The 20,543-nt window shown below is 43.3% G+C and overlaps 1 protein-coding gene across 2 annotated transcripts; it reads left to right on the top strand.

The window, feature by feature from the left end:
* The first annotated feature begins 619 nt into the window (after nt 1-619).
* Nucleotides 620-18,709, top strand: Zp2 (zona pellucida glycoprotein 2). 2 transcript variants are annotated; one of them, XM_021218019.1, is made up of 18 exons: nt 620-693; nt 779-867; nt 1,778-1,861; nt 2,194-2,288; nt 3,878-4,027; nt 4,566-4,610; nt 5,660-5,821; nt 7,177-7,273; nt 7,371-7,555; nt 8,266-8,392; nt 9,322-9,503; nt 9,592-9,683; nt 9,798-9,922; nt 10,062-10,251; nt 11,385-11,520; nt 11,600-11,696; nt 12,005-12,082; nt 18,523-18,709. In XM_021218019.1, the coding sequence occupies exons 1-18, from the start codon at nt 644-646 to the stop codon at nt 18,567-18,569; spliced, it is 2,031 nt and encodes a 676-aa protein (XP_021073678.1). In that variant the 5' UTR covers nt 620-643; the 3' UTR covers nt 18,570-18,709. The 2 variants fall into 2 exon arrangements, with proteins under 2 accessions (XP_021073678.1, XP_021073669.1); XM_021218010.1 differs by lacking the exon at nt 18,523-18,709 and adding an exon at nt 12,877-13,037 and having other exon boundaries at nt 644-693.
* The last annotated feature ends 1,834 nt before the right edge of the window (nt 18,710-20,543 follow it).

The raw sequence follows: 20,543 nt of genomic DNA, 5'->3' as shown, positions 1-20,543 counted from the left end.
GGGTGCTGGAATTACAGAAGTACCACTCCATGCATCTGCACTCTTTAGTGTCTACACTTCTCTTTTATGTGTGGACACAAATCCACATGTCATTTTGTAATTCACTGTTTAGGTCCTTCTTGAGCATCATGGGAGTGACCGCTAACTTCCATAACTGTGGGGAAACAAAGCATTTTGGGAACAAGGGTTGGGATGTTAAGTTATGACCTTATTTGCTTAAATTTATTCTTTTGTTTTAACCCCTCTCTTCTGTAGCACCCACAGGAAAGCATTAGTGGTACAAACAGATGCCCTTCCTTAATGAGCCCCAGCATCCTTCACTACATTGGAATTGTAGAGATCTTGCTTAAAAGATCTGAATTTTCTCCCCAAATCATGGGGTGGGTCACTAATTTACTCACCTGGAGCCAATTTTGGGGCATTCTGATTTTACTTCTGCCCCTCAAAAGCTGCTGGCAGAACCTGGAGGCAAGTGTAAGGGAGGGCAGATGGCACTTTCTTCCCAAATCCCTCCCTTTCAGCTGGGCTGGGAGACCCAGGTGCCCCCAATAGTGAAAGGGTGGAGTCACATCCTACCTGCGGCTATAACAGCACACAGCTGCTACACGGCCTCACCTCGGGTGCTCTGGTGGTAGCTTCCAATATGGCGAGGTGGCAGAAGAAATCGGCTGTAAGCCCTCCGTGCGGCAGCAGGTGAGGCATTCTGGGAATGAGGGGATGCAATGGCTTTTTGACTTAAGTTCACTTTTTCTTAACATTATCTCTCTCTCCTGTCCAGCATCTACCGGTTGCTTTCCCTTTTATTCACCCTTGTGACTTCAGTGAACTCAGTAAGCCTTCCTCAGTCCGAGAATCCTGCCTTCCCAGGTATGCCTCTTGGGCAAGAGAACCCTCTGACCAAAGAGGAAAAGTCTGCAGATGGAATAGCTCTCCACTCTGTTATCCCTCCCATCTCCCTTGTACCTCTCTCCATCATCCCTTCCAACCGGGATTTGATGTGCATCCCAGTCAGACCTCAACCCAATGTCTCAAATCCACCTGCCTCAACCTCCTTAAAGCTGGTTTTTCAGGTGTGTGCCTCCATGCCTAGCTTCACTCACTTCCTTCTTACATTAGCCATTAAAGAAGTTCTCCTAGTCATTTGTGGGCTTGCTATGTTAGCCAAATATAAAAATTCAAAAGAATGTCTGTGCTACTTCCCAAGCCCTTACTGACTCATGTTTTCCAGAACCTAAAACGAGTCATGCTCCGAGCCCTCACATGTAGGAGCAATGGTCTCCATCTATGCCTTAAGCTTAAGGCATTAGCTTTAGACCCAGCCAGAACTCGTCTTGTGAAACAAAGAACCAGGGAGACTCTCTCCCCTGAGCCATGGGCTGCAGAAAGGCAGGTCATGGGCAGGATTTAGTCTTGAATTAAAATACTTCCCTGGGACTTACCCAGGATTTTCTTCTTAAAGCTCTTTTTTGAAAAAACAAGCCTCTGATATTGATATCTATCATCCCACAACTGGCAGCTCCATCCCCAGGCAGTCAAGGATCCTGAGCCTGACTTGTTAACTGGAAGATGGAATATTCCTTGGATCCCTGGGTGTTTAATGGGAACCCTTAAAGCTCTGGTATCTTGTATTGGATTTTAAGCCTTACTCTATGAACTCCCTGAGGCTGAGTATCCTCCCCATCCTTAAATGCCAGCAGAAGATAGTGTTTACACGCTTTCCTGTAGCAAGTGTCTCCTGTCATTCAAAAGGCTTCCAAAACCTTTCTCTGTTCTCTAGGCACTCTCATTTGTGATAAAGACGAAGTGAGAGTTGAATTTTCAAGCAGATTTGACATTGAAAAATGGAATCCTTCTGTGGTGGGTATGTAATACGTACTATGTAATCTTAATTCCAATTTGTAGAAAGTAGGGACACCTCTAATGGGTACACAGAGTCCAACCCTTGGAGTGACTGGCATTCATCTTCCCTAGTACCATGGGGTCTCTGACTTGCTTAGTGCCTTTCTGGGTAGTATGACTTATTTGTGATCCAGTGGGAAACTTCTGGGTGTAAGTCACAACACCCAAAGTTTGATCATGTCACTAGGTTGGGTCAAAAATGATAGACATGCCTTAGATGTGGGTGAGAAATCCTGGCTGGGAACTTTCAGTTGGCTCTGCCACTTGAATGCATTTCTTGGCTGTCTTCTGTAGATACCTTTGGTAATGAAATTTTGAACTGCACTTATGCTCTGGACTTGGAAAAGTTCATCCTGAAGTTCCCTTATGAGACCTGTACTATAAAAGTGGTAAGCAAGTGTTTTGGGGGAGTGACTTAGAGAGTAGAAACATAATCGCTATGGTGAAGATTTAGACCTTGAAATGGAACAGCAGTCCCCAACCAGATTGGCTTATTCTGTTGTATTACTAACATACCCAGAGGACACTTTTGATCATGCCTAGAAACATTCTGGAGGTAGGATGGACTATACTCCTGTCATCAATGTGGCTATAAGTCAAGGATATTGTCAAATAGCCTATAATGCCCCTGGAACAGGAGATCTGAAATATCACTGTTAAAAACAACAACAACAACAAAAAAAAAAACCTAGTGCTTGAGCTATTAGCCTTGGGTTTGACTTTAAATAAGCTACTTAACCTTGCTACTTTGCTTATAGGAAAACTGGAAAGATGCTATTATCCCCACAGGGTATAAAGATTAATAATACTATAGAAATAAAGGCAGGACATGTGACTTAGACAAAGCAAATGCTTGGTCATAGAGCTATTTTAATCTAACCCTTGTGTGAGATGGAAGGCTATTTTTGGTGCTAGTGGATATAGAGAATCTAGCTTAAGAACAGGTGTTAAAAAGCAAAGAGTTGCTAAGCAATGAGGTTTTTCTCTATTACCAAGCAACAGGATTGCCCAATCAGGATAATCAGGTGTAATAAAATAAAAACCTGCCACATGTTGAAAGTTTTCAAGGCTTTCAGTTGATGTGGGTGTGGGGTGAGTCCTGGAAACTCCCTGTTTAACAGACTACATCCACTGCCCCTGATGCTGCAGCCTCTAGTGTAAGCTTCATGTATATTCATAGACTCTGCTCTCTGGGAAAGTAAAAGCCGCTGTGATGGCCCAGAAAAGGATATAGATACCTTTTGTGAAAATCTGCACCAATTTAAACATATCTGTTCTTTAGTCTTTGAAAGTTTCATACGTGTATACAACGCGTTTATCATCCCCACCCCTCACTCGCTTCTTCTAACTTCTCCCAGAACTCCCCAGCACATATCCCTCCCAACCTGATGCTCTCCTATGAATCCAGGTCTTCCCGACTTCAAGAAGCATCTGCTAACTGCCACCTGTGAATGGCCAAATCTAGTCTCATAGCCTTTATGTAATGAACTTTGGATTAAGAGTGGGTCTTAAAGTTAAGATGACATAAATTCTAGGATAGTTACTATCTAATACTTAACAGAAAATTGTTAGGTAACAATCAACTTGCCTTAGACTAAGTTCCCTGAGGTCAGGGGTAATAAAGTTGGCTCCTCTCAGCTCAAGGGCATTGATTTAGTTGCTGAATGGGTCTACTTGAATAACCTGTGTAGATGTCTGGGAACAGGACCATGATTCCCACCATAATAGACCATAATAGAAATGTAACAGAAAACCAGACTCTACCCCTAATGTTTGAACTCTCCTCTTAGCCTGTGAGTCTTACAAGGATCTCTCAAACGAGCTAGCTATAGTCTCCTGGCAAGGGAATGAAATGCCTTCAGGAACTTGTACTGCTGAACTCAAATGTGTTGCCACTCTAATGGTCCGATGGGATGTCTTCGAGAACTGCCTTTCCTACTGAGGAATCGACTGCCTCCTTTGTATTGTTTGTACACAGATTGGTGGATACCAGGTGAACATCAGAGTGGGGGACACCAGCACTGATGTGAGATATAAAGACGACATGCATCATTTTTTCTGTCCAGCTATTCAAGCAGGGGCCCATGAGATTTCAGAAATTGTTGTCTGCAGGAGGGATCTAGTATCTGTAAGTGATGTGGAATGATTTTTCTCTCATATGGTTACAGCAGGGTAAATCGAATGCTGTGTTGTAGGCATAGCTGGGCTCAGCAGATGAATGAATTTCAGTTTTGCTTTTGCTGTTTTGCTGTGGGGCCACGGTGCGTTTTCCATACTGAGGCTTGGTTTCTAAGGCTAAAATGGAAGAACAGGGTGGCTGACAAGGTGGCTCTAAGAACTGAGGACACACCGTGTTGAGCACACTGTGTCTAGCAATAGAAAAGGCTCAAATATCTGCAGTCACGCTGATAATCAAAAGATTGACTGGTGACACATCCCATATCCTGTCCCCAAACTCGTCTAGCTTTTTTCCAGTGCCTTTTAACACTGGAAACCCAAAGGTGTAAAACTCAAGGGCAGGATTGGAAGATACATCTGTCCCTGTGTCAGCAGCCAGGCTTCTTGGAACTACAGCATTAGGCCAACTAATCTGGGTGAATCCTGCAAAATAGCAAGTGGCAGAACTTCAGAGACGTTTTCCTAAATCTTTTTTATTTTCTTTCCAGTTTTCTTTCCCACAACTTTTCTCTAGGCTTGCTGATGAAAATCAGGTAAGAATACAATTTGTTCTCTCTTCTTCTTTCTCTCTCTCTCTTCTTCTTTCTCTCTCTCTCTTCTTCTTCTTTCTCTCTCTCTTCTTCTTCTTCTTTCTCTCTCTCTCTTCTTTCTCTCTCTCTTCTTCTTCTTTCTCTCTCTCTTCTTCTTCTTTCTCTCTCTCTTCTTCTTCTTCTTTCTCTCTCTCTTCTTCTTCTTTCTCTCTCTCTTCTTCTTTCTCTCTTCTTCTTTCTCTCTCTCTCTTCTTCTTTCTCTCTCTCTCTTCTTCTTTCTCTCTCTCTCTTCTTCTTTCTCTCTCTCTTCTTCTTTCTCTCTCTCTTCTTCTTTCTCTCTCTCTCTTCTTCTTTCTCTCTCGTCGTCTTTCTCTTTCTTCTGTTCTTCCTTCTCTCTTTCTTCTGTTCTCCCTTCTCTCTTTCTTCTGTTCTCCCTTCTCTTTTTCTTCTGTTCTTCCTTCGCTCTCTTCGTCTCACTCGCTCTCTTCGTCTTGCTTGCTCTTTCTTCCTTCTCTCGCTCTCTCTTCCTTCTCTCGCTCTCTTCTCGCTCTCCCGCTCTCTTCTCTCTGTCTCTTTTCTTCTCTCTCTCTTTCTCTGTGGTGTGTGTGTGTGTGTGTGTGTGTGTGTGTGTGTGTGTGTGTGTGTGGTGAGTGTATGCCATTTGTGAGGTTGTATCTACAGAAGACAGAAGGTAGCAGATATCTGTAACTGGAGTTAAATGCAGTTCATGGCTTGTGTAAGGTGGGTTCTGAGAACTGAATTTGTTCCTATGGAAGAGAATGTATTCACTGAGTCCCCTCTCCAATCCTAAGAATAAAATTCTTCACTTATGAAACATATTAACACTTAAATTCATGTTAAAGGTTATGACCACTTTAATTCTATAAAACACTGGTTTCCCGTTGTTAAAGAAGCTCCAGTATTTTAAACAATGCTCACTTTTTGTTTGGTTTGTGCATGCATACATGCATGGGTGAATGAGTGCTGTAGGCATGACAAGTGTAGGTCAGAGGACCACTTGAATTTATCTCTGTGTCTTTTGAATTTTGAAGAATGTATCTGAGATGGGATGGATTATTAAGATTGGCAACGGTACAAGAGCCCACATTCTGCCCTTGAAGGATGCCATAGTACAAGGATTCAATCTTCTGATTGACAGCCAGAAAGTAACTCTCCATGTGCCAGCCAATGCTACTGGAATAGCTCACTACGTGGTAGGTTTGAAACCCCTTTATACCACCATCAAGGAAATGGCCAATATTCTTAAAACTAAGCATGAGCTCAGCCATGTTCTCAAATAAATGAGAGATACTGCCAACTTAAAGTAGATTTATCTGGGCAGATTGGCATAAACTTTTGTAGCTCTAGCACTTGGGAAGCTAAGGCAGGAGGCTTGTGAGTTTGAGGACAGCCTAGACTACATAGTGAGAATCTGTCACAAACAACCTATAAGTTCAATACCAAGTACATCACTGGATGATAGGAATGTGATGGTGAAGAAGAGACAAGGGCCTTGCTCTACCTATATGTCTACTTCATTCTTTTCACAGACTTACATTCAAATTATAATATAGAGCAAGGGTATTCTTGTGAGTCTTTTTTTTTTTTTTTTTTTTAAAGATTTTTTTATTTATTTATAAGTACACTGTAGCTGTCTTCAGACACTCCAGAAGAGGGAGTCAGATCTTGTTACGGATGGTTATGAGCCACCATGTGGTTGCTGGGATTTGAACTCCAGACCTTCGGAAGAGCAGTCGGGTGCTCTTACCCACTGAGCCATCTCACCAGCCCCTTCTTGTGAGTCTTAACGTGCTCTGTTTGGGTGACATTTTTTTCTTTGTCTTTCAGACCATTCGTGAGACATTACATTGATGTTAACATCACATTCTACATAAGGTTTAGGCCAGTGGTGGACCATATGACAGTAGTCCTGAAGACTGAAGTAGAGCTAAACATTTCATTGCCTGGTTAAAATAGCTGCAGTAACATTACAGTGCAATGCCTTTCCCATGTTGGCAGTGTTGCTATGTGAACCTGTACTTCCCACAGTATAGAAGCCTCAAACACACACAGTCACATGTTGGGTAGTTAATGGCAAAGCTAGGTTTTATGGTCCTATGGTCTACAGTAAAAGTCAACTGTCTAATGGTGTATCTCTTAGGATATACCTCACTGTTAAGCCATGCATGACTATACTTGGGACAGGTGCTGGAAAGTGCTCATACATTGATTACTTTAATAAAAGACAGTTTGTTTCATCTTGAGCATAGTAGGATTCCTGAGCTCTGTAAGTATTCTGACCAACATTACAAGATAGTCATGGAATATGGCCAGTTCTTACTGTGGTCTCTTTAGATGTGGTCTCCCTAGAAATGGTCACTATGGGTCAGACCCATAGACATCACTAGTTTTCCAGGCGTTATAGAAGACAAGGTCAATACCAGAGCACTTTGAAAGTGATTGGACAAAATACCTATACTTCATTTTGTGCTAAAGTGACACCCAGTGCTTGAGCATATGATTCTTACTAGAGATTCTATCTAATACCTTCAAACTCCTGACCCCCCAGCAAGAGAACAGCTATCTCTATACTGTGCAGCTGGAGCTCTTGTTCTCAACTTCTGGACAGAAGATCGCCTTCTCTTCACAAGCTATCTGTGCACCAGGTGAGGCTCGAGAGAGCAGAGCTTCAGCAGTGGGAAACATTGTTCTTGGGGTTTAACCAAGGCTAATGATGGGTATTCTGTCGACCATTTCCTATAGATCTTTCTGTGGCTTGTAATGCTACACACATGACTCTCACTATACCAGAATTTCCTGGGAAGCTAGAGTCTGTGGACTTTGGACAAAGGAGCATCCCTGAGGACCAATGGCATGCCAATGGAATTGACAAAGAAGCAACAAATGGCTTGAGATTGCATTTCAGAAAATCTCTCCTGAAAACAAAAGTACGTTTGTTATTGTGCCCTGAATGCCACAAGAGCCTTCTGAAGTAATCTTGTGGGTGATATGATACAACTCACATCTTGCCTACTTGCTAGAGTGATGGATTTAAATAACCTTGATCACTTTACATGACTTTTCAAGGAAAGGTCTCTCTAATACCATTGCTTTAACGTCTGCATGTGGATTCTGTCCTAGATTTTTCTCAGTTCATTTGACAAGTACAAGCTACCTGTGAGACAACTAATGATGAATCTTCCATATCCATATATATATATATATATATATATATATATATATATATATATATATCAGATTAACTTGGTCCAAACAAAAGGGTACCCTATTGTCCTGAGGCTAGTCTTGATGGATGCAGGGATAGAATGTGAGAGTGAGAGTGTGTGGAGCAATAGTATTTTGTAACCTTTGTGGAGTTCTTTTGAGCCCTTTCTTGGGTTTGGCAAGGGGTTCATTATTCTTTAGTTTGATCTGTTAAAGCTTTAGTGACTAATAGTACAAAGAACATGAAGGAACTGGGTACTTTAAGACACGAGTTTAAAGCAATAAGCCTCTGCCTAGGGAAGATTCTGATCTGAGGAAGTGGCAGCTCGCTTGTTTGGGCTCAGAAGAAAACTAGGTGAGTTTGAAGTATGCTCTGCAAGTGTCCAGGGACTCCTGCTTCCTGAGGTATCTACTTGACATTCTCTCGCTCCAGCCCTCTGGAAAATGTCCATTCTACCAGTTCTACCTCTCTTCACTGGAGCTGACCTTTTACTTCCAAGGGAACATGCTATCCACAGTGATAGATCCCGAGTGCCACTGTGAGTCGCCAGTCTCTATAGGTAAGCATGTTTTGTAATCAAAATTATCTGGGTTGTTTGTTTGTTTGTTTTGTTTTGCTCCTTTTAATGCATGTGGGAAAATATAACGGACATCAAGAATCTGCTTCGTGCTTAAGACTCAAGAGACTTGAAGATGAATCTTATCAGAAATAGCAGTTTAAGTTCTAGGATGGGGGCTCAAGTGGTGGTATCATTCATTCTCAAACATTCGTGAGGGGAGATCACTGTGTGACTGCTGAATTTAAGGAAATCTTGTTATACTGGGTTAGGTATCGGAATTCCCAACCCAGGGACAAAGGCTTCAAGTTTCTAGTTAAAACTCTCTAGAGTTCCCGAGACTCCTATGGACTCTGGAAAGGGTTCCTGAGTGGACACTTTCCCTGGCTGGACCTCGCTTCTCTTTACTCCCGCACCTTGAGCAGGTCAGGCCAATCACTGAAAACTGCCTTCTTAGTCTCTCCTCAGATTGCCTGGGATTAGTGAGTCTGGTCTGAGTATACCTTACCAAAGTGCTTGGGACCCTCAGATCTAGGTTTCAGGGTTCTGTTGGATTTTTTTAAAATGGCTTAATAGCTTATCCGTTGGGCTTCCTTAGTTTAAAAAAATATCTGAAATTCAAGAATTGAAAAGGGGACACAGTGAAACCTAGTACTATACACCCAACCCAGATTTAATCCTTTGTTGGGTTGTCTTCGCTGGCTTCTCCAGCTCTGTGACCCTTCTTTCCATGTCTTCTGATCTGCATGATGATGACACTGATTGTGGTAACTTACATTCCTCTTGTCACTCAAGCTGATTCATCAGCGTTTGCCCCAAACAAAGACATAAGAGAACTCGAACTTAGTTGCTGGATTCATACATTCAAGCTGACTGGTAATGTCACAGAGTGAGCTTAATTTTCCCTAAACTCTGCTGCTGTCTACTTACAGACGAACTGTGTGCACAGGATGGCTTTATGGACTTTGAGGTCTACAGCCACCAAACAAAACCCGCACTGAACCTGGACACCCTCCTGGTGGGAAATTCTTCCTGCCAGCCTATTTTCAAGGTCCAGTCTCTGGGGCTTGCAAGGTTTCACATACCTCTGAATGGATGTGGAACACGACAGAAAGTGAGTAGCAACTTACGGTAAGAAGGTAAGACTTCTTTTAAAGTAAGTGTTTTATTGACAAACTTTCTCTAATATTCCAACATTGAAGTTTGAAGGTGATAAAGTCATCTATGAGAATGAAATACACGCTCTATGGGAAAACCCACCCTCCAACATTGTATTCAGAAACAGCGAGTTCAGGTGTGATACAATTTCTATTTGTCTTTCATAAGAAAAAAACCCTTCAGCTTCAACTACACCTTTTTTTAACATGATTTTTGTTAACATGATTCATATCTACCCACAATTTTCTAGGATGACAGTAAGATGCTATTACGTCAGAGACAGTATGCTACTAAATGCCCATATCAAAAGCCATTCTTCTCCAGAGGCCTTTGTAAAGCCAGGCCCACTGGTGTTGGTCCTACAAACATACCCAGGTGAGGTGTTGCAACTTGAGCTAATGGATAAAACCCTTTTAGGGGATTTTCTCCTAAAATGCACTGTCTAGTGCTGTCAGCCTAATGGATGTTGTAGCCAGCCTGTACCACAGTCCTTAAAGTTTTCTGTCAATTGCAGACAAATCCTACCAACGACCTTACAGGAAGGATGAGTACCCTCTAGTGAGGTACCTCCGCCAGCCAATCTACATGGAAGTGACTGTCTTGAACAGGAACGATCCCAACATCAAGCTGGTCTTGGATGACTGCTGGGCAACTTCTTCTGAGGACCCGGCCTCTGTCCCCCAGTGGCAGATTGTCATGGATGGGTATGGACTTCCTACACCACAGGGTTGCTCAGACACAACAGCAGAACTTACTAGTGATTGAAACTCACCTTCCTAAGACTGAAAGGAGACTTTGATCATAAATTCCCTGAATTAATCCTTGTTTGTAGTCATTGGCACTTGGTCTAATTAGGTGGCTCACAGCTCTTTTCTATCATGCTGAACTCTTATGGAATGGGCTTCTCTCCAAACAGCCTGGCTCTATTACCTCTTTATCATGAGAGAGAGAATTCTAGTGTGTGTTTACTGAATGCCTACCATATGCCTACCATATGCCAGGATGTCATGTATCCATCCCATTACCTGAGGACATCAGCTGCCACTTTGAGAGAAGGCTTACATGAGTTACTTCAACAGTAAGTGGTAGAATCCAGATTAGAAGTCCTACTTGACTCTAAGCAAATATTACAGTGCTTTTGGCTATAGTGTCTTGCCCTCTCTGCTCTGCCTGAAATGTCTCCTCCAAGGTTTCTTACCTGCAAAGAGCTATATGTTGGCTTTCTTGGCTTTGTGGGAATATATCACAAGACTCCAGGCCTGCAGCTCGACTCCTGCCTAGAGCACATGCAGACCCATTCAATCACACAACCCTTCACCTTTGAAGGTTTGCCCAAGCATCCCTTCTCCATGAGGCCAGCCCCAATCCCTTTATCCCTCTATGTAAGTCTTCATGCCTTTAGTTCCTTTCATCCTTAATGCCATCATTACCTGTTAGCATGTAAAACAGAATGGCAAAGATTCTACTTCTGTTGCAAACAGTTACTACCTCGGACATAATAGAAAATACTGATAGTAATAAGTTGTTATCTTAAGTAACATGAACACACACACACACACAATAGGAGTGTGGTTACAACTTGAATCTGTTGATGAATCTGTTCACTTGGTAAACAAATGTGCATTTGCATTATGTAGAATACAAGTGTTCTACATAACTTAGAACTTTGTGATTACTGATGGCTAGGTCCAGTCAGAAGAATGTAAGTAAAACAGTCACTGGTAGGATGTAGACATAGCTGTAGCATAGAAGTGTCATACGTGGCTCACCGTGTGCAAATGGGCACAGTGTGTGGGATCCTGTGACTGATGCCCCCATCCTTGTGCCTGTTTCCTAGCTGTGAATATGAACTGGACAACTATCGCACTACTTTCCACCCAGCTGGCTTCTCTGCAGCCCATTCCAGTCACTACCAGAGGTTTGATGTGAAGACTTTTGCCTTTGTGTCAGAGGCACGGGGGCTCTCCAGCCTGGTATGTGATGGAGAAGTCGCATGGGGCAGGTTGACAGTGAGTGCACGGACTCCTCCTAATGCTCTTCCTCCTCTTCCAGATCTACTTCCACTGCAGTGCCTTGATCTGTAACCAAGTCTCTCTTGATTCCCCTCTGTGCTCTGTGACTTGCCCTGCACCACTGCGGAGCAAACGAGGTAAAAACTTAATCCTTGTTCTTATTGCTCAAAGCAAGCCTTGATTTTTCTAGAACTGAGTACATTTTAAGATGGTAATAACTTGTTTCTTAGGATTAGGTGGAGAACATCTCCACTTAGTCATCTTTCACTAGTGTGGCATCCTGAGATGCACAGGTTCTCATGTAGTCTGATGAACCTGTCCTTTGAGACTCTCTCCATGACAGACAGATGGAATCCATGTCAAGGATACTCCATGGAGCATCTGCTAGGGACTCCATGAATTCCTGTGTCAGACACAACTTTGACAATCTTGTCTTCCACCACAGAGGCCAGCAAAGAAGACGCCATGACGGTCAGCCTTCCAGGACCTATCCTCTTGCTGTCAGATGACTCTTCATCCAAAGGTACAGATTTAAAAGTCTGGGATACTTCTGAATGCAAGGTTTTAGTTTTTTTCTGTCAGAAATACATGTTTAATGATAAAACTAGACAAAAAGCCAAGTTCCCTTCCCTTGAACCTTTTGTGTGCTCTCCGGAAAATCTTGACACCAGCAGGACCGTGTCCATTAACTACTGATATGATGGACTTACTCTATAGTGTTGCTGTAACCATGGAGGATGCATGGGGCTCTTGTCCATGGTCTTGTTAATGACCCATGGTGTTCCTTCTCCCAACTCTACTTTGATGCTGGGTGTCATAATGGATTCTTAATGCCACACTAGATCATTTCAGAGAATTGTTGTCTACCATACCAAGAAATTTGGTGTATATTGTTTACCGGTTGCATGTTGGTAGGTTGACAAGCATGAATATCCCGTTAACTTCTGCCAAACTGAAATCCACAGGAGATTATGCTCAATTCCAGGCCTAGGATGTAAAATTAAGCTACCTTAAATCTCTAGCCAACTGACTTGTGACATCTTGCACTCAGGAATTGCTAATTCTCAGGACACTGTATTAGTCAAAGCTAAGACTCTTAGGTTCTCTCTAGGTACTGACCTATCTGGCTTGAGATGGGAAAAGCAAATGGTTATAATGAAGAAGGGGGTGTGGAGCAGGGGAGGATGGAGATGGCAATAGGGTAAAGAGGGTGAGGCTGTATTCTACTGCAAACTTCCAAAAACAAGTGATAGAGCCTTTAATTTTACAGAAGGGCTCGGCCTGACCTTGTAACTTGAATACCTGCTTTCTTTGTAGGTGTTGTTGACCCCGGCAGCTCTGAGGTTACCAAGGATATTATTGCCAAGGATATTGCTTCTAAAACACTGGGTGCTGTGGCTGCACTAGTGGGCTCAGCCATCATTCTAGGCTTCATCTTTTACCTGTATAAGAAAAGAACTATAAGGTTCAATCACTGATCAGACTTGCAAATAAAGAGACTGCAGTAAAACTCTTGTCTTAAATGTTCATGTGTGTACATGTATGTGCACTTGGGTAATGCTGGTATTCAGGCACCATTCTTTTTTTTTTTTTTTTTTTTTCTTTTGTGGGGATAAAGAAGTGGTTTCAAGGGCCTGAAACTTGCCAAGTGGGCTAGACTAGCTGACCAAAGAGCCACAGGTATCTGCTTGCCTCTGACTCCACAGCACCAGTAATATGGTGTGTTCCACTGTGACTGGTCTTTAAAAACAAAACAAAGACCACATGGAGCTCAAACTCAGATTCTCATGCTTGCCGGATAAGCACTTTCTGGCTGAGCCATCTCTCCATCTTTCCAGCCTGTTGCCTTCTGTTTTAAGACAAGAAAACTATTTAAGAATTGTAACCTTCAATCATTTTTAGATCTGGGACCTGTTCATGAGACCCTGGGCAGGCATTTATCAACTTGAACAGAAAGTAAATTTACAACTTGTCTCCTATCTTGAGATTTTTGTGACTCCCATAGTCCTATACCTGACACATGTCATGTATGTTCAATAGGATTTAGCTGCAGCCCACCTGACAGTACACTTATGAGTCCTCTGTGTTTGAGTTCCTTACTTGGACACAGGGTTGGGATAGAGGAGAAGAAAACCACTTGTGTCTAACTTTATCACAAAAGTGAAATACCACACGTGGGGACTTAAGTAAAGAGGCTTTGGGGATTACTTGGGATTGGTTTCCACCTTCCTGTTGATGTGCAAGTTCAAGCCTGGATGGTCCCAGGTCCCATCGTGTAGGGGATGGTGGGAATGTGCGCCAGAAAATGATCACATCTGGAATCAGGAAGAAAACACAACTCTTGAGGATACTAACTCTTAAATGTCCACAACACCCCTCAGTGCCAAAGTTTAACATGTGTATTTTTGGTGGAAACAATCAAAATATACCATTTCTTAATCATTTGACCAAAAATATTTCTTTAAGGAAAGATTGTTCACAGTAAGTTATTTCCTAACTCAAGCAACTCCCTCAAATAAGACTTCTGGAATTTTAAAATGAGTGAGTTGTATCCCTATAACTCCCATTTTAAAGATCTGTCTCTGGGGGTTGGCAGGGAGAAGGAAAGGAATTCTGTGAGGTGGGGTCCATCTTGAGTGCGAGTACAACGCCACTGGTATCTAGGCTCTACACTGAGCCTGAGCCTAGCGACCATCTCCACTGTGCTCGACTCCTCACACATGAGGCTCTCTCTTCCTGGAGGCACCCTAGTTTTCCCTAAGATGCTTGAAAAAAGTTAGCCACATGACCAATCTTGATCTAATGCTAGAGCTCAGTCACTTTTCACATATCTAACAAATTCATCTGTGTCCTTTGACTAGAAAATATGTCCCCCCCCTCCAAAAAACATTTTTAATCTCTGTAATTGGGAAGCAGTTCAAATAGAGGTTCAGATTTCTGCTGGGGGTGGGGGGGTATTTGGATTATATTTCCTAATCACAATCCATCATTGAGGGTAGCCTGAGTAAGAGCAGAAGCAGTGACTGGCGAGGAGGAGCACTGCTTACTGGATTGCTCCTCGTGGCTTGCTTAGTCTGCTTTCTTGAGTACCCAGCACTACCTGCCTGGAGTGGGCTGGGTCCTCCCCCATCAGGCATCAATCAAGAAAATGTTCCTACAGACTAGCCTACAGGCCAGTCTGATGGAGGTACTCCCAAGGTTCCCTCTTGCCAGATGACTCTACATGTGTCAGTTTGACAAACTAAACAACACAAGAGTCCACTACATATTTGCTCTCAGCCAGGAAATATATATTTAAACTCCTTGACTATCAGCTATGCTGTTGAGATTTTCAAAACCTAACCTGGAGGTCAAAGCATATCTATTTTGTAGTACATTGTAGGTCTCAAGCTTTATGTGGAAAACTCTTCCAACATACTCTGTTGGTCTTGGCATTGCTGTGACAATGGGGGTAGTGTAGGAGGACAGATTTATTTTGGCCTTTGAGTTTCCAAAGTTAAAGTTGGTGTTTGGGTAGGATGTCCTGACAGAAGAGGCATGTGTCAGAGGAAGACCTAGCATCACTGAGGACAGTGAAGGGACCCAGGACCAAGTGTAGCCTTTGGAGGTATGTTCCTTGCAGGACTGCTCTGCTTGGCAAGGCCTCACATTACAAGCTTTTCATGATGTACAGAAACAGTCTTACCAGATGGGCCAAATGCTCACAGGAGCTGGGAATACTTCAGACCACCACAGCCTTTCTTCTCAAATCATTTTGTTAGAGTTGTGCAGGGTAAAACATCCTGGCATGAGAAAGGTTGTGCTTACACTGTGTCGAAGGTCTGGTGTGTCCAGAGTGCCAGGGGTTTGAAGCTCAAGTCATAAGGGTAAAAGACTGACTTTATAAGGGTAAAAGAAATTAAAGATAAAGCAAGAATTGATCTTAGATTCGAACTTTTCTGTGTGTTATCTCTAGGCTGCTGCATATTTGAATCAGAAATAAAACTTTGATGTGCCCTTTAAATGACATTAAAATGAACACTGATTTTAATAGCAAAATGAACACTGATTTCAATAGCAGCCGGCACAGCAAATGCAAAAATAAGTTGGCTCTGGCACCTCATGTCCACATTTTGATCTAAAAGCAAATCAGTTCCAGTTTTGGTAAATTCCATGTCTCCATAGAATTCATAGATGTGATAGATGGTTTTCATATGGCTGGATGAGACAGGTTGGCAATCACCAAGTCCTAGTAAAGAAGACACAGGAGACCTGGGCTCTGAGAAGATATGACACTGGTAGCCAAAATCTAAGTGCCGCAGGGTTACAAGCCAAGGAGCCCAGGGAGCCTCTAACAGAGGAACAGGTGAGGAACCGCGGTGGAACCTCCAGAATCCGCTCTACTGCCCCAGTTTGCACTTCTGAGTTTGCCTCCAGAGTTGTTAACTACTAAGTATATGTTGCTGAAGCTGCTAAGGGAAACCAATCCACCCTCTAGTGACTCATGACCCATAAATTAGAAAAAAAAAAATCACTAGAAATGCTAACATGAGTTACTCAGACCCTATAATCACTCAGGATGTCACAGTCCCTTAAGCTCTTGGTAGAACCTCGCCTTCAAGTTGGCCCATGTGTGTTGGCATCAAGATCTCCTAGGGTTTCTGGACACCTCTACAGCAAACTCCCTTCTGAAGTGTTTGCCACAGTACTAAAGCAGAACTTGCCTGGAGCAGCTGCTCAGATGAACACTTGTTGCCATGGTAGCCTGGAACAAGTACAGGGAGCAATAGATTCACGTCGGGTTCTCAACTTTTGAAAGTACACATCCTACAGTATGTGGGGGAGGCAGCCTATTCAGAGAGTAAGTGTGTGGGCAAGGAATTGAGCTCAAACCCCAAGAGGCTGCTCTTTCATCCACACTGGGGTTGCGACCTGCCTACTTGGGTAGCAATGGGTTGTAATTGTAAAACAGGTGTCAGAAATAGGATAAAAGGTTCCTTGGTGGTTCTGAGAATGAAGGATGCAGAGACTGGGAATGGGTTTGTGTATTGTGGAAAGAGACCCCCAACTTTTCTTCTCTGACCTGTTCTGTGGCTACTATAGTTTACTTGGGTACACACGATTTCAGAATATGAAGGCTAGGAATATATATATATCCTGCTAGTTGTGTGACCTTGAGCAGACAGAACAATCTCTATGCCTGTTTCCACACTGCCAATCCATGTCAATGTCCTAATCTTGTGGCAGGGGAGCAGGGAAGCATTCAATGAGATAATAATGCATTGGTCTGGCCAAGCCTGGAGCATCAGGATACTGACAGTAATAACTCTAAACAAAACCTCAGAGACAATACATTCCTATAGGATGACTAACACCATGTGTGACACCAGAGGCCCTTAGATGCATATTTTATAAGTACATATGCCGTATCCCTCACCCACTAAATGAATCCTAAAGGACTGGGTCTGAGGATATTTGAGCAACATGGGAAGATAAATGATGGCTCCAGTGATATCCATGTGCTAATCCCTGGGACCTGTGAATGGCAAGAAGGACGTTGCTGCGGTGATAAACTTAAGAAGGTTGAGATGAGGAAAGTACCTGGGTTATTGAAGTAGAGCATGAGTAGAGCCACACATACCCCATATGAGGGGAGGAAGTCTGACTAAGGGAAAAGGGAAGTGAGGAGAGCAGAGACTGGAGTGGAGCATTGTAAAGATGGAGGAAGAGGATACTGTAAGGTCTTGGGTTTGAGAGAGGAACATGGAGTCAGTTTGTCTTTCTGAGTAAAAGATTTTCTAGGAGAGTTATAGTACCAGTACCACTCAGGCAGTATGATGGGAAAAGTTCAGGCCCATGAACAAATCAGGGGTCTCTCCTTGCTGGTTCAGAAGGTAGGGAAGGGCCCACGCAAGTCTTAAGTGAGTAGCTCATAGCACCTTCATGGGTTTCTCTGAGTGTGGGAGAAAAGTCCTTCCGGCTGCAAGGTCACAGCATGGGCTTCTCCTCTCCTGGGGTCTGGTTACCTGAGAGCTTTCCAGGAAGTGAGGATTAGGGTTATAGTTAGTCCCCAGAGGATGACTGTGTTTCCTTTTACAGCAGCTGGGATGGGGGTGGGGCGGGGTCTCTGCAGGGAGGCAGGGCCCGAGGAGCCTCTGAACCCAAAACCTGATCCTAGCCAGAGACCAGACTTAGACGCCTTAAGGCCCTGAAGCTGATATTTAACCCTTAGGACTCTTGGAGGGTCTTCAATTGTAGCACCTAAAGAGCCTCCCTCTGTGAATAAACAGAAGAAAACCCAAGAAAGGAGCCCTGGGGCAGAAAGTATAGGGTTTAATCAAAACAGATCTGCTGCCTACCCCTCCACACACACACACACACACACACACACACACACACACACACACACACACACACACTTAGCTTTCCCCCCACCTCCACCCCGCCAGACTTCCCTGCTAAGAGAACCTTGCCTTTCTTCTGGCACAGAATAGCATCCCTCTGGGGTATGTTTCCTGACTAGCCTAAGATAAAGGTTGTCTTCCCCCTGCCTGCAGTTTAGAGGTGAATGAAGTCTATAGTTGCATATGAGATTTAAGAGGAAAGTGATAGGGGGTGTCTCTGTCTTTCCTTCCTATCTTATACAGCTTACCCCACCTCCCTGCTTTTTCTGTCTGCTTTTGAATGTGATTATGGGACATTGAGATTCCTGGAACTGTAGCATCCCTCTTGTGCCCAGGAGGAAACAAACCTAGGGACACTGGGAATGAGGGGGCAGAAACCCAAGGGGCCGAGATCCTTAATGAGTTCCTTGTGTGGCCTGAATCAACCCAAGAAGCACTCCTCCCTGGGTTTCCTGTCTAGTGGCAGATTAGGGGAGGTCTTGATTTTAAAAAGAAACATTGGCTTATTGCTTGAAGAGCTCCAGGGTCTGCAAAGATGTAATTAGTTATTCCTTTTACTTTCCTGGTCTTTTTCTTTCAGATGCTAAGGAAGTGTGCTTTTCCTGGCACTGTGGTACCCTTGTCTAAAGCTCCCTCTGACCACTATTCTGGTTTAACTGAGGTTCTCCTGGCCCCTCTCTCTGTTCTCCGCCCCCAGGAAGCTGCCGAGATTTATAGCTCGCCCACCTTGCTGTTTGTCTTTAAGCTCTAATAAAATTATCCTCTGGAGTAAACCAAGAACTTCTGTTTTTACAAGAAAGGCCATGTAAACAAATCTTTTAAAACAATACATATAAAACACACAGAAAAATGCATATAAAAACACTAAATTATTGTGTTTCTTATGATTAATAAGCAAATTGTATAGTCAAAAAATAAGAGTAGTGAGCCAGGCATGGTGGCGCATGCCTTTAATCCCAGCACTTGGGAGGCAGAGGCAGGCAGATTTCTGAGTTCGAGGCCAGCCTACAAAGTGAGTTCCAGGACAGCCAGGGCTACACAGAGAAACCCTGTCTCGAAAAAACAAAAAAAAAAAAAAAAAAAAAAAAGAGTAGCTTTCACTTTTAGTGCAGCCCTTTCAAAGCCTTAGCGAACTGGATCTGGCTGTGTTTGTCCTTTGATTCCCACCAATATTTCTGCAGGGATAGGAAGTGTACCTCACTTGTCCCATCTTAGAGAAAGAAGCTAAAGAAACCTCAGAACGTTACTGATCACACATGGCCCCTTCCCAAGGCTGTACAAGCTGGAACAATTGCCAGGGGAGAAAGACTCTTTCACGGAGGTGACAGTTTGGGCAGGGAGCTCCAGGGATGCAGCTGATGTGACTTTGCCACCCACACTGAGATGGGCTTTTAAATGATGAAGTTGCCTTTGAGCTGCCCATGCTCCTGCACATAATCCTTCATCCTCGCTCCTTTAAGTGGCCCCAATAAACGCATGGGTTCACCAAGCACAGCTATTTTAATCATTATTCTTGGTCTGTCATTGGACTAGGAGTTAGACAAGAGAGGGGCCACAGATAATAAAGATAGCAAACTTCTGGCTTCTTTCTTACCATCCTGACCTGAGAAAAGGACCTAGCAGCTTGACACAAAGACCTAGAGGGCTTCTTTTCTGGCCAGTAATCCCCCAACACACACACACACACACACACACACACACACACACACAGAGAGAGAGAGAGAGAGAGAGAGAGAGAGAGAGAGAGAGAGAGAGAGAGAGAGAGAGAAAAGAAAGTCCCTTTGTAAAGCAGAGGAGATTTGGCTACTAAAGACTTGCCTCTCCTGAGGCCTGAGGGGCTTAGGGGCTTTAAGGGTCTTTGGTTAGCTTGAATGAGGATGGGGCATTCTCCTTTCCTTAATTTTGGGTTGGTCAATTTAAACAAAGGAATGCTGATAGAACCACAACTTTGTTTAACCAGGCCTTGAACTTATCAGACTGGTCTGCTGTGTGTGTGTGTGCGTGTGCGTGTGCGTGTGTGTGTGTGTGTGTGTGTGTGCGCGCGCGCGTGCTTGCATTTCCTCGCCTTTAATAAAATTCTTTCTTCAGCAGCTGAGTCTCAGATTTCTTCTGCTGCTTCCTGTTGCTCTCAAGTTTTTTTTCTGCCTTTTAATTCTTTAATTGGCAGAGAAAACGAACCCAATCTAAACCCCTAGAAGTAACAGTTATGTCATATCTGGGAGGAGTAGACACTTTCTCATGTTTCTCCAGATAAAGTCACACCACACTCTTATAGAAGAAGCCATATTAGTATAAAACCTACACATACCTCATTACTTAGAACAGTGATTTTTAAGACCTAATAACCATGAGTGCTATGTAAAGGCTTGTTGTATTGACTAGGAAATAACACAGACAAATTTTTCTTTCAAATACTCTTCATCCATGCTTGGTTGAATCCAAGGACACAGAACCCACAGAAACCAAGGACCAACTATGAAAGACGCTTGGTTCAGAGCAGACAGTACTGCAGTGTCTTAGCTCCTGAATTCAGGAGTCAGGAAACATGACACAAAGTCAGGGCTATACACTGGGAGACCTGGGTTTGAGACTGGCTACTGC

This window comes from Mus pahari, chromosome 1 (genome assembly GCF_900095145.1).
Source record: "Mus pahari chromosome 1, PAHARI_EIJ_v1.1, whole genome shotgun sequence".
NCBI classification, from domain to species: Eukaryota; Metazoa; Chordata; class Mammalia; order Rodentia; family Muridae; genus Mus; species Mus pahari.
This window is presented reverse-complemented; position numbering and strand designations above follow the sequence as displayed.